The following is a 12,930-nucleotide window of genomic DNA, read 5'->3' on the forward strand; positions in this document are numbered from 1 at the left end:
GTCGTCCAATCGCTTCCCGCGTGCGCCAACAGGTGGCGCCGCCCGCGCCGCGACCCCGGACCGCTGACAATCCGCCGTCTGCTCCGCTCCAGCGTATCCCAAGTGTGTATTCAAGCGCGTCGTCGGGACAGAGTCGCACGCGGAAAGCTGGTGGACCGCCGTCACGTCGAGCGTCGAGCGTCGAGCGTCGCGATTCCCGTCCGATCGCGTCGAGACGTCGAGTCGTCGCGCCGGTGCTCTCTCCCTCTCCCCCGAGCGAGCGAGCAAGAGAGAAAGAGAGAGAGAGTGAGTGAGTGACAGGAACGCATCTGTGCGCTATACGCGGAGAGCGGAGGCGCGCATCTGCGTTTCGTCGCGGCGCGGGAGCGCGCGGCAGAGGCGGGAACGCACATCCCACGGTCCCCTACGGTCCACCGTCGGCCCGCGTCGTAAATACGCGGGCAACGGCAGCGCGTACGACCGTGTGCCTCGCGCTGGGACGCCGCGCGGAGTCGCGCACATCATTGGGGGCCTCCTCGCGCTCCTCCGTACGTCGCATCCGCTTCCCCCTCGTGAACCACGGGCAAGATGGGGACGATCTGCTACAACTTCTCCAAGTACACGCTGGCGGCCATGAGCCTCGTGTTTTTGGTGAGTCCACCTCCGTCGGCGCGTCTCCCCTTCTTCCCCCCCCCCGTCTCTCCGTCCCGGATCGATATGCGCTCTCTTCCCTCCACCCGGCGACGATTTGACTCTCGCCTCCTGGGTGCGCGTCGCCGAGATTCCGATCGGAGTCGTCGCGTTTTTCCATGGGGGGGAAAATATAATAGAAATCCCCGAGATAATCGAACAACCTCGAGATCGGGATCTGTTTCGATTGAAAACTTCCGCGATACTTGCCCCCCCGGGTTTGATTCTAGACTCGTTCGTTCGACAGGCGTCCCCGTTTGTGTCTCCGACCCCTCGAGTCAGATGCGTTTCGCGTCTTATCCCGTTGACGCGCACACCGGCGCGCGTGAACTCGAGAGGAGCCGCGAAAAGTCATTGTTTTCGTTTGCCGCGGCTCTTCCGTTATTATCGCCGATGATGCCCCCCCTCGGGTCGCCCCGCTCTTCCACTCGATTAATTGCGTTAACGTCACCCCCGCGAGAAGCCCGCGATTGGACTCTCGTCGGGACTGTTTTTTTTTTCTTCATCGGGATAAGCATCGCAAATTCATCATGTGCGTGTCGCACGGAAAATTACATCGCCGACATCCCCCGATTTATGCGAATCGCGTCCACATGCGACGGAAATATCGCTGACGTTCGCGTAAACGCGGTGCGGAACGCGAGAAATCGTTCGCGGAAGGGGGGGGGGGGACGAGGAATCGGACGCGACGAAAGAACGAAGGAATATCGGCTCGGATTAACGGCTCTCGCGCGCGAGCCGCGACGTTTATCGACCTCGGGATCCGCAATTTCGACATATCCATCTTAGAACGCGCGTTTAAATATAGTCCCGCGGCCGTAGAGCTGCGCGTTTCTTCCTACGAGCCTTCGGCCCACGCTACGGCCCAATTCCCTCCCTCCGTTTCCCGCGGGTCGGCTGGTATTAACGAGAAGGAGCGCCTTATTCCGAGAGCCGACTGCGTTTGCTATGTAATCGCTGTGTACGCTGGCTCCATGTACCGTCGCGTAATCGCCTTCCCCGTTCAACGGGGAAAATCCGCGGCGCTTTACTCCCGGTTGGTCAGATCCGCGGAGAGCGGATTTTGCTCGCGAGAAGCTACGACGCGTAGACCGGCCGCGGAAAACGAGCGCAATCTGCAATCCGTTTCTGTAAATATCTTGTAACGACCGTTGAATGGGATTTTAAAAGATAAATTCTGCAACCGTCAGGCTGCGTCGGTGCAGACTCCGTTGACGGAAAAACGAGCTTAAAGCTCGTATCAGAGGATTGAGATTAGACTGAAGCTTGACCAATCAGAATTAAGTTTATTAATTTAAAGTTTAGTGGCTTTTGCTCCAATTGGTCAACTTTCAATCTGATCTCAATCTCTGATACGGGCTTAAAGCCCTACGGATTGAGATTAGATTGAAATGTGACCAATCGGAGCAAAGTTTACTAATCTCAAGTTTAGTAATTTTTACTCCGATCGTCCTCTGATACGGGTTTAAAGCCCTACGGATTGAGATTGAGATTAGATTGAAATGTGACCAATCGGAGCAAAGTTTCCTAATCTCAAGTTTGGTGACTTTTACTCCAATTGGTTAAATTTCAATCTAATGTCAGTCTCAATCCGTAGTCCGATTCGGGCTTAACGCGACCGACGCCAGTTCGCGGTACTCGGCTCGGATTCGAACTCCTAAAGCCTGCGCCAGACTACGGGTTGAGATTGAGATTAGATTGATATTTGGCCAATCTGAGTAAAATTCGCTAAACCTGATAGTCAAATTTCAATATAATCTCAATCTCAATCCGTAGTCTGTTGCGGGCTTAACAAACGTCTTCGTTCGCTGGCCCGCCCGCAGCCACGTGACTGCATCTTACGACGGCTTGACGAGCGTCGAGATCATCGAGATCGCGCGGGGTATATCGCGGTATTAGCTCTGATATTAGCGGGATGGAATCCCGCGTCTGATTCATCGGATCGCTTTTAGTTGTTGCGCGCGCTCTTACATCAACTCTCCCGCGTTATAGCGAGATTTTCTATTCTCGCCGCGCGACGAACGAAGACGCGTTTCCACCTTTACCGCTCTGAGACGCGCTCACGCACGAATAAACGATCTTGCGGCCTTCGAAAAAAAAAAAGGGGGGCCGTTTTCTCTTCGGTCAAGATTCCCGCCCTTTCCCCGAATCCTTTTGTACACTAATACGTTTCTACGCCCTCGGTTCTTCACGCGGAAGGGACCGACGCGTTTCTCTATGTCCCTTGCCGCCGGGAAGACCGCAGATTCCAGAGATGCCCAGCTCCCTTCGCGGTTTCTCTCGCCTCTATCAATATTTGACTCTGGATTAATATATGTATATCTATTCTCGCTCGCGTCTGTTTACACAAGCTAATCGACTGGCTCGCGGGGGACACGCTCGAGAGTAGCGCTGGCACTTTGAACGCCAAGGACGTCTCTTCTCTTTTTCTCTCTCTCTCTCTCTCTCTCTCCCCCTCTCCCTCCCCCTCCCCCTCTCTATCTTCTTTGTCTTTGACCCACGTGAACCCACGTCCGTTGCTGGAAGAGACCCGAGCAGGAAACCCCGCGATAATCCGTACGTTTAAATGGAAGCTGGCCGCCACGCATTTGGCGGGCAGACAGTTTTATTGTAAACGTCACGTCCTCCTCCCTCGCCCAGGTCCCCTACGGTTTCGGCTCGTAAAGTGGAGCCCCTCCTGTCCACGGTGCTAAATCTCGGTCCGAGAACCGTGTAGCCACTACAATGGCCGTTTTTTTTCTTTTCATGAAAGTTGAAAGTTCATTGACCACGCTGTGTTTCATGAATTGCGTAGTCGAACTGAGATCCTCGTAAGGTACGGCCAATTAATTCGTAACTTTTATGGAAAAACCGGCCGTTGTGTTGGCTGCACGTTTCTCGGATCAAGCATCGTGGACACAAGGCCCGGTTGTCATCAACGTCGCTTAACTTTCAGCTTACAATTAGCTTAATTCATTCTTCGTCTCTGTCCGACTGTTCGCTTAGAAGGCAATAAATTAAGCTTAGCTTAATTCGTTCTTTGTCCCTTTCCAGCTGTTACCCTAGAAAGAGACAAACATGAATTAAACTAAGATTACAGTTTGCTTATACCGGACCTCAGTCCCTTTTATCCTCGCAACGTTCGGGACGCTCGTTGGAAACATAGTCTTTTGTGAAATGGCTCGTCTGTCCCGCGATTCGAACAGTTTCAAGAATTAATTGGAAATAGAATTACTGTCGAGTCGTGGGAGGAAACAGCGTAGCACACTTCTCGCTCTTCTAATTACGACCGAAGCCGCGAACGAGCGCTCGTTCGTGCTTGTTCGTGCTCGATCTGTCTGAAAAAAAGGTTTACAAAATTTCACAAAATTTCCTCCAGTAAGCTCTATTCGCTTACTCGCGTTCCTTCGTCCCTACCAGCCTCGGTCTGATCGTCATTTCGCATGTCTTTTGCAGATAATCTCGGTGACGGTGATAACCCTGGTAGCATGCATGCTGTCGGACAAAACGTATTTAGTATCGATCGCCGAGGAGGGAAACAATTACGAGGCGGGCCTGTACATTCTGCTCTGCACCGGCATTCTCATGCTCATCGTCTCCGTCCTAGGCTGGTGCAGTGCCTTCAAGCACTCTCGATATTGCCTGGCCACCTTCTTCAGCATCATGCTCGTCATCGTGGTCGCGCAGGTCGCCTTCGCGGGCTGGCTTTACGCCCACAAGGACCGCCTGGACGAGCTGGTGCGATCCTCCGTGATAAACACAGTTAAGGTAATGTTCGCCTTTCAACCGATGAAACGTCCGCTGCGTGCTAAATCCGATAACGATCCCCGCACGAAGTGGACGCCTCAATGTTTTATTCGAGCGATAATTGTACGCTATGAAAGTAAGCACGTCCTATTGCTCTTCGCAGGATGAATACGGCGAGATACAATGTCGCACGCAAATCATGGATACCATTCAAGCCACTCTCGAATGCTGCGGAGCCAATGGGCCCATGGACTGGGCCGGCAGCAAGTACGCAAGCCAGGATTCCTCTCAGGCGCGAGTGACTTTTGGCGTTTCAAGCACCAACAACGTGTTCAAGATACCCAAATCCTGCTGTAAAGACGCGAGTAGCGCCGAATGTAACGAGGGCCGCCAGTTGAAAATTGCCGGAGTCGTGAGCTCTGCGATCTACAGCGCGGTAAGGCTGGTCTCTATATACTGCTTTATCCCTGTTGCATTAAATGTGTGCAGTGCGCCAAGATAAAAAAAAAACTTTGTTGCAGGGATGCATGGAAAAGTTGGTGACTACACTCAAGACTCAGACTTACCACTTTATGAGCGCGGCGATACTGGTCTTAGCCCTAGAAATCCTTAGTCTGATACTCGCTCTAATCTGCTGTTGCAAAGGCGGACCATCAGATAGATACAAAGCTTAAATCGACTCTTCGCGCGCATCGTGTAAGAATCTTCCCTTCGCCGGGTGTCCCACAATAACAGCGTGATACCAAAAACAATCGAAATTTTGTTTCTGTGCCACTAGCTGTGGATATTTGGCAAATTGTGTTTTATATATTTTGTCAAGTAGAGGACAAATGAAATATTGATTTTATTATCGCAAAGCATATTTGATAAATAATCGTTTAAACTGTATTGCTATTACTATACTATGTTGAATTGGTATGCGTTATTTTGGGACCAATTCAAGATCTGACGTATAATAGTATCATTTTATTATTTTATTTTTGTAAATAATATCTTGATATCTCCCTTTTAACATTTAGAGGGTCCGTATATTTCACAAAATTGATTTTTACAATTTACGTATGTACACTCTTGCTTTCAAGGGTAATACACCTAATTTTTTGATTGGATTTTCTTAAAAGGGGTACAAAGATATGACAGGTATTAAGGTAAAATGTATAATTGTATGAAATTTTTATCAATATGCATATATAAATTCAAAAGGAAGATTATATCTCTTTACAAATCGAGGCTATTAAATAGAGAGGATAATCACACAGATGTTTCATAACTGTGAAATATTTGCATCAATTTGAGCAGATATTTACATATATGTGTATGCGTGTGTGACTTGTATTGGTGCAGATATAATTATTTAAGATACATGTAATATGTATATGTATATACATACATATATATATTTATATTTATATAATATATAAGCCTTCCAAAATTTGAGAATGACTGCAGGGCTGTAGGGTGAAGTCTGATTAGATAAATGCTTCCTAAATAATTTTAAATACACTCTGACTCCGTGCGAATTTCGTTGATCTTTAATGCTATTGTAATAGTATTTTCCATTTGTATGACATTATTGAATTCGACTATTATCTCAGTCTGTATTTATACCTGCATATCTTATACATATGACGATATTAAGGACTGGACAAGAGAATCTTGATTTTACGAGAATAGAAGTTAGATATGAATTTATATTAAAAGAAATTAAATGCGAATGGAAACTCGATTTTTCTGATTACTGCCAAATGCTCTTCTACATAAATATATATATTTCCAGTTTAAAGACTTATGTACATAAGCATTTAATATCTTTCACAAAGTACCTACGCAGCTAGGGTTTCTTCGGGCCAAAGTAGTAAACCAAACTAACGCATTGCGTTGATATAAAGCGAAAATTATTGTACTTTAAATTGCATAATGAGCTATTAGAGAAATATTATTTCTATGACAAAAGCTATATTTTCTGTTGCATCTGATATAATTTTATGAGCGTGTGTACTATCTCGCATGACACTAAGTTGCTAATTTCTCTTTACTTTAAGCTTATTGCTAATAGATTGAAAGCTATATATTTTCACACGACTAATCTTAATTAGGAGTGTAGCGTTTAACGATCTAAGTATAGGAATCTCGAGATATATTGAATGATGAATATCAGTTATTGTGTCTTACATCGACTAACGTTTTCCTAGCGTTAATCTTGCAAATCAAAATAGGAAAGGAACCACGCACTTACTAATAATACATACGATACAATCAATCTAGTACTTTAACTTACTACAGCGCGATCGTCATAGTTTCTAGTCTGTAAACTATTAATGTTAACTTAACGATCTATTTGCTTTATCTCTCTCTCACGCGATATACGGTATATTTTATATATTATTTTTTATACACGTATTAATAATAATTTTCTATAGATTCTATAAAGTATAGCAATAACTGTTACCACCAAATTTTACAAAAAGACAACACTACTTATAGAGTTTACACACATACTGATAATATGTTCAGTTTTATGTAAATTATAATAATCGCAAATTGTACCGTGGACATTACTTTCGCAAGTAACGTTTCATTAAAGCCATGTTAATACTTTTATGACACCATTGAATCCAGAATAAGTCTTCGAAATATTTATGTCGTATCTGATGTGCTATATAATACCCGGCTTCATTAATGTAACACAAGATATTAGTTGTATGCAAGAGACATGATATAAAAATTAATATTTCTAAATGTTGCGCTGTCCTTAGAGTCCACGTTTTGTTAATTAAGATTTACGTGGAAATTTGGGTGGCCGACTACTAAATGGTTTACACGTTCGCGCTGGAATCAGTCTTTTTAGAAAGTTTCTTCCACGTCGTCTTAGCAATTGTCAGAGAAGAGCGAAAATTCAAATGGGTAAAGCAAATATCTAGAAACGGATAAAGTTTGTGATTGAATTGTTAAATCGTGACGCGACATATTCCGCCGTTTAAGGAAAAATACAGTTAGTAGCGAGCGAAGTCATTGATGTTATATTAAAAGTTGTAACGCAGAATAATCGTTGCGTGTATATGTAAAAATACGAAACGGCGTGTAACAGCAATACGTATGTTGACTAAAAAAAAAACAAAACAAAAGTCGTACGCACACACTTCCTCGATTCCGCATTGTAATACTCGTACACCAGCACAAAAGCAAGCATGCACACATCTGTATAATTATCATGCATTCTCGATCGGACTGTTCTATTTCGATGTTACTTTACAAGTTTATTTCCCCGATTATATTTGTACAACCTTTAAATGTTGTCTGCCGTTTAGTAGAGGAGATAAACAAAAAGGATATTAGAGATAAGTCTATAAATGTAAAATTGTACTGTACGAAAATGAAATGTCGACGCGTTCTCACTTGCGACGATAACATTAGATAGCGTTGCTGGCGTCTTTTGCGCACACATTGTGAAATTAAGACAATTACTCTCTGGACAGACTTCCATTCTGCGTACGCAGTTTTCCATGAATAAAGGTATTCGTACACCTCCAAGTGAGTTATTAATTGAAATTACTCACGATCGCATAGGAATGCACATTCCTAGTTCACTCTGTTAAATTCGTACCCTAGTAGCACGGTGCATTGGCTGAACTTTGGCCCAATACAATCGAATATTCGGCCGAAGTTTAACCAATATTTGGTCAATGCACTAGGGTGCTACTAGGGTAGTGTTAAATTTGACTCGATTCGAGTTGCCACTCCTACTAATTAATACATCGTTAATTTAACTGAACAATCGTATTACAAGAAACTACAGAAGTGGGTTGCGTAGCAGGTGTAGTTGTTGTCCTAACTACATTTGCATTAAAATAATAAATCTTGAAACACACGTGGTAGCTAAAAATAAAGACATAGTGACGACTCATCGTCGAGACAAATTCGCCACTACGAATTTAACAGGGTACATCCATTCCGAATGTCCTTTTTAGAATAATATTAAATGTAATAAAATAAGATTGTAACGTGATCGCAAGGGAAATATGTCGAAAGCATTTTTCTCAAACGGAAAAATTGAAATGGTAATCGAATACCGCGCATCGCGCCGAGGGACACGCCGTGTGGAAACGCATTCGAAATCTTTTCCGCTGCGTCGGAGACAGTAAATCTCTCCCCAACGGGGGAGAGTCGAGTGTGGAGGGATCTGTATTAATAAGAATGGCATAATAACGAGCGAAATGGTAGGCGATCAGTAGAGATCTCTATAGTGGAACAATTCCCGAGTTAATTCCGGCAATAAGCCGGGAGAATTCGTAATTGAGGCCCTTTATTAAACTCCGTTCGAGCGTGTGCACACGCTCGAAGCCGCGAAACGAGCGTTTCTAACTGCGGCTCCCCATTCTCAGCCACGCTGCGAGCTCGTTAATGACGACATCGCGAGGCGAAGCGGAGCGAACGAGGCGAGAGCGACCGCGGGGACCAAGGAAGGAGGAAGGAAGGGTCGGAAGGAGGTGATGTCAGCGGTGCGAGAAGGTGCGACGTGGATCGCCAGCCGGAGGAGGAACGAGGCCCGACTCGTTCGAGGAGAATTGGAGGGGCCGGTCCCGCCTCGGTACCTGGGGCCCGCCGAGGGGCCCAGGAGGGAAGCGGGACCGCAGGTGCGGTCGGGATGAAGCACGGCCGCGCAATGTGGTGCGGTCCGTCGCGTCGTGGAGAACGGGAGCCGCTGTCTCGCGCGCGCGCTTCCTGCCTCCCTCGCGGAGTTCCCTCTCGAGAGTCTCCGGTCTTCGCGCGTTCCGCCGCTCCCGGAAGCTCGAGCCTCCCCCCCCGGAGGAGGTGGTCTCGCGAGCGAAACGTGTACGCTCTGCTGCGCGGAGCTCGAATGCGCGTGTACCAAGTGGACGCGGGCTACCGAGACAAGGTGCGTTTCCGATTCGGGTGCATTCCTCGGAGCGCACTCGGGGGTCCCCCGAGTCTCTCCCTTCTTCGTCAGGCTCTTTCCTTCTTTCTTTGTCTCTCTCTCTTTCTCGCTCTCTCCCTCTCTTTTCTTTTCGTCACGCGGACGGAATGGTAAGTGGGCACCTCTTTCGACAGGTAAAAGTTTCCTGCGCGACGCTCCGACTCTCGGCCAGTAGTCCAGAGGTCCAACGCGGCGAACGTGCAACCGGATATCGAACGTATGCGTACTCCGATGACTGGTCGTCAGCGAAACGAGACCTCACTCGTGGTGCCTGTTGATTTCATTGACAAATACGCAAATTGATATCGTCGAAAACGCGCGTCAGTTACGTGCCACATCGGTTGGAGTTATCAGGCTCGGCTCGGTCCGCAGCTTAAGCTCCGCTCGGCCTCCTCGGGATTGTCAAACGGCGCGCCGCGGTCCCGTCGCGATCAGCTTTCTCTCAATGCCAGCGCCGAGTAAAATAAGCGTGCCACGGCCATCTCACGCCGTGCGACCAGGCGCACGGTTCCAAGATATCCGGAGGAGCCGCGGAAGGCGGCTCTCCTCTTCCCCGCTCGACATTACCTGTCGCGTGGGTGAGCCAGTTGAACGTTTTCCGAGTCGGCGGCTCGGCTCGGCGACCTACTTCCAAGTTTCAAACTGTTGACGACGCGATTGCATACGAACGTGCACGGTCCAATTGCTTTAGATCCTTCGAGCTCTTCTATTGTCCAGCAAGTCCCGCGGAGTTGCTGGAATTACCCGCAATACTCGCTCATCTTGTAGCTGGCGATAGAAACCCAGGGAACCTGTTAATGAGTCACCGTTAAATAATACTTCGACGCGTATTGTACGAGCGTATAAATTTCTATCGAATTATTAATACAATACTAATTTGATTAATATACAATCGTATAATCATAAAATAATAATGTGATTATATAATTGTATTACATCGAACATTACTTTCCAAAAAATTGCCGTTGCGTCACCTTGTCCAAATATTCGGTTGTTAATATAATGTTAATTTTATCACATATTAATTTAATATACAATCATATAATCATTAAATAATAGTGTGATTATGTAATTGTATTACATTGAATATTACTATAATATTTCGGTTTCCAAACAATTGCCGTTGCATTATCTTGTCCAAAGAAAAAAATGCAGCTGTAGGGAAACTTAATTTTGACGATCTGTACCGAGTAAGAGGACGGTCAAATTTTCATCGTCGAACCGTTAAAGAGAGAGAGAGAGAGATCTTATTAAATTAAAGTTGAGGTTTTACTCTGCAATTTCTGACCTACGCCCGTTCCCAGTCATTAAGCTCACAATATGAATAATTAATGGCCAACTTCTATTAAACATTCGCGTTGCATGTACATAGATTGGAGGTGAGACGCGCGAAGATCTTCTCGGCCAACGTTCGGTCGAATGTGCACGCGCGTGAGCGCAAAATCCTTCGCGAAGCGCCTTGATCGTCATCGGCACGAGCCGCGATGAGGGCCGTCGTTTACTGTTCGACGCTCCTCCTGATATCGGCGTCGATCGCCAGGTCGGTCGACGACTGCGGGGATCCAAATTTTCACTCTCTAGAGACGCCGGCGTCGTCCAGGCTCGAGTGCGGGCCGGCCTTCAAGAACCGCTGTCACTGCCTCAGAACGTGCTACGACGGTCACTTTCAATACGTGGTGAATTGCACGGGTACCGGATTCCAGGACACGTCCCCGCTGGCGGCTTTGCCCAACGAGACGCAGGTGCGTAGAATCAATCGCGACTAAAGTCCGCGGACCCTGTGTCATTGATGCAATTAACGCGACGGCGCTTCGGCCTGTGCAGGTGCTCATCTTCACGGGGAACGAGCTGGAGGAACTGCCCTGGAACGTGTTCGGCACCCTGGACAACCTGCCTAATCTAAAGGTGATCGACATGTCGAACAACAAGATACGCGAGATACGCGGCAAGGCTTACCACCACGTGCAGCACGTGGAGCGTCTCATACTCGACTTCAACGAGCTCTCGTTGGATCCCGCGAGGAGCCACCCGCGGGTGTTCTCCAATTTCATCTCCCTACTGGAGCTGCACCTGACCGACGCCTTCGAGGACGGTCCGCCGAGGAACCTGGCGTCGACGCTCCACGACATCTTCGTCAACAGGTATTTCACCTGTCTTCTTTTCCACTCTTGACTCTCTTGTTCCTTTTATATCAAATTATCGCGCTAATGTCGAAGGTTTCTTCTGGCAAATTAATCCTGCAGTTATTCTAATCTACCCTCAGGTTTTAATTGATGTTTCCGCTCATTCCTTTTTCTCAGCAACCTCACGCAGCTGATAAAGCTGCATATCGAGCAGAACGAGATCTCGGAGTTCAAAGACGTCAACGTGTTCTGCGATCTACCGAGCCTCCTCGATCTTCATCTCGGCGATAACGACCTGAGCGCGCTGCAGTTCAATCTGTCGTGCCTGCACAGACTGCGCTTCCTGGACCTACGGCGAAACAAATTCACGAGGGTCCTCGAGCGCGATCTCCATACCATGGACAATCTCGCTAAGCACGAGCGGACCGTGACCGTGGATTTTTCTGGCAATCCCTTCGAGTGCTCCTGCAAGCTCAATCCGTTCATCAAGTGGATGAAGAAGACGAAAGTGTTTATCCGAAACAAGGCCAACCTGCAGTGCCACGAGGGTAATTCTTCGTCGATCGGATAAACGCGGTTTCTTATCACCTCGGCAATTCCGCTGTTCACGCTCTGTTCCTTTTATTAGGTAACCTGCGGCACGACTTCCACGAAACGAAGAATTGCGCGCCGAAGCTACTAGCTTCCACCCAGCGGGGAACGACGGTGGTGCTTTGCTTCCTCTCGATAGTGCTGATCGCTCTGGTGTGCGCTTTGGTCTATCTACAAAGGGTGAAACTTCAGAAGAAGATCGAGCCTGTGCTCGACTCGGTCAGCAAGCGGGTGCGGTACACTTCGATAGCGAACGGTGATACTCGCGAGGACGTGTGAGCGAGGAAAGAGGAGGGAAGCTGTATTCCGGCAAACGACAAGTTTTCGCTTAAGATAGAGTTCGTTCGCGTCTCGCGAAGACGCCGAGCTCGAGAACTCAGCTTACCCCGTTCGCACGTCTCGAAGCGAATGGCGAACGGGCACGGACTAAAGGTTCCGGGAGAAACTTGGACGCGCATGAAACTTTTGTAATATACTTCTAACCGTAACGGTATCGTCGTTTTACGTAAAATTATGCTTCAAATTGTATGGCTCCCCGATAACTCGCACGCTCGCAGCGGCGTGCGAAATTGAGCATGAAGTTTCATGGTCGGCGCGTTTTCAGGCATTGCGTACAGTCAATGAGCGATACCGATTTGTGATTAACGCTACCTAGTTATCCAATTTAACTTTACGATGTAATAATCCGTTTATAAATAAATGTTATTTATTATAACGATTTCTGAAATTGATTTCTCAAGGCCGGATCTCTCCGCGCCGCGCTCGCGTAATCGAACGTCCGTCAAGGATGATAAATTCAATCGCCGAGGTCTGCAGGTGGCAGGTTTGGCAGGTGCGAAAACGGTGCGGCTTTTCCTTCTTATCAACGGCTATCGCAGCGTCGAG

The 12,930-nt window shown here is 47.3% G+C and overlaps 2 protein-coding genes across 2 annotated transcripts; both read left to right on the plus strand.

Moving 5' to 3' along the window:
- The first annotated feature begins 82 nt into the window (after positions 1-82).
- On the plus strand, positions 83-7,926 carry LOC105570068 (CD9 antigen). The gene is made up of 4 exons (XM_012027011.1): positions 83-630; positions 4,105-4,416; positions 4,559-4,831; positions 4,917-7,926. Exons 1-4 carry the CDS (start codon positions 568-570, stop codon positions 5,067-5,069), a joined length of 801 nt encoding a protein of 266 aa, XP_011882401.1. The 5' UTR covers positions 83-567; the 3' UTR covers positions 5,070-7,926.
- A 1,110-nt stretch (positions 7,927-9,036) lies between these two features.
- LOC105570069 (phospholipase A2 inhibitor) lies at positions 9,037-12,763 on the plus strand. Its single transcript, XM_012027013.1, has 5 exons — positions 9,037-9,292; positions 10,704-11,073; positions 11,156-11,472; positions 11,632-12,002; positions 12,083-12,763. The coding sequence occupies exons 2-5, from the start codon at positions 10,816-10,818 to the stop codon at positions 12,322-12,324; spliced, it is 1,188 nt and encodes a 395-aa protein (XP_011882403.1). The 5' UTR covers positions 9,037-9,292; positions 10,704-10,815; the 3' UTR covers positions 12,325-12,763.
- The last annotated feature ends 167 nt before the right edge of the window (positions 12,764-12,930 follow it).

Source organism: Vollenhovia emeryi, unplaced genomic scaffold, assembly GCF_000949405.1.
Source record: "Vollenhovia emeryi isolate VEMERY1.0 unplaced genomic scaffold, V.emery_V1.0 DF939122.1, whole genome shotgun sequence".
Taxonomy (NCBI): Eukaryota; Metazoa; Arthropoda; class Insecta; order Hymenoptera; family Formicidae; genus Vollenhovia; species Vollenhovia emeryi.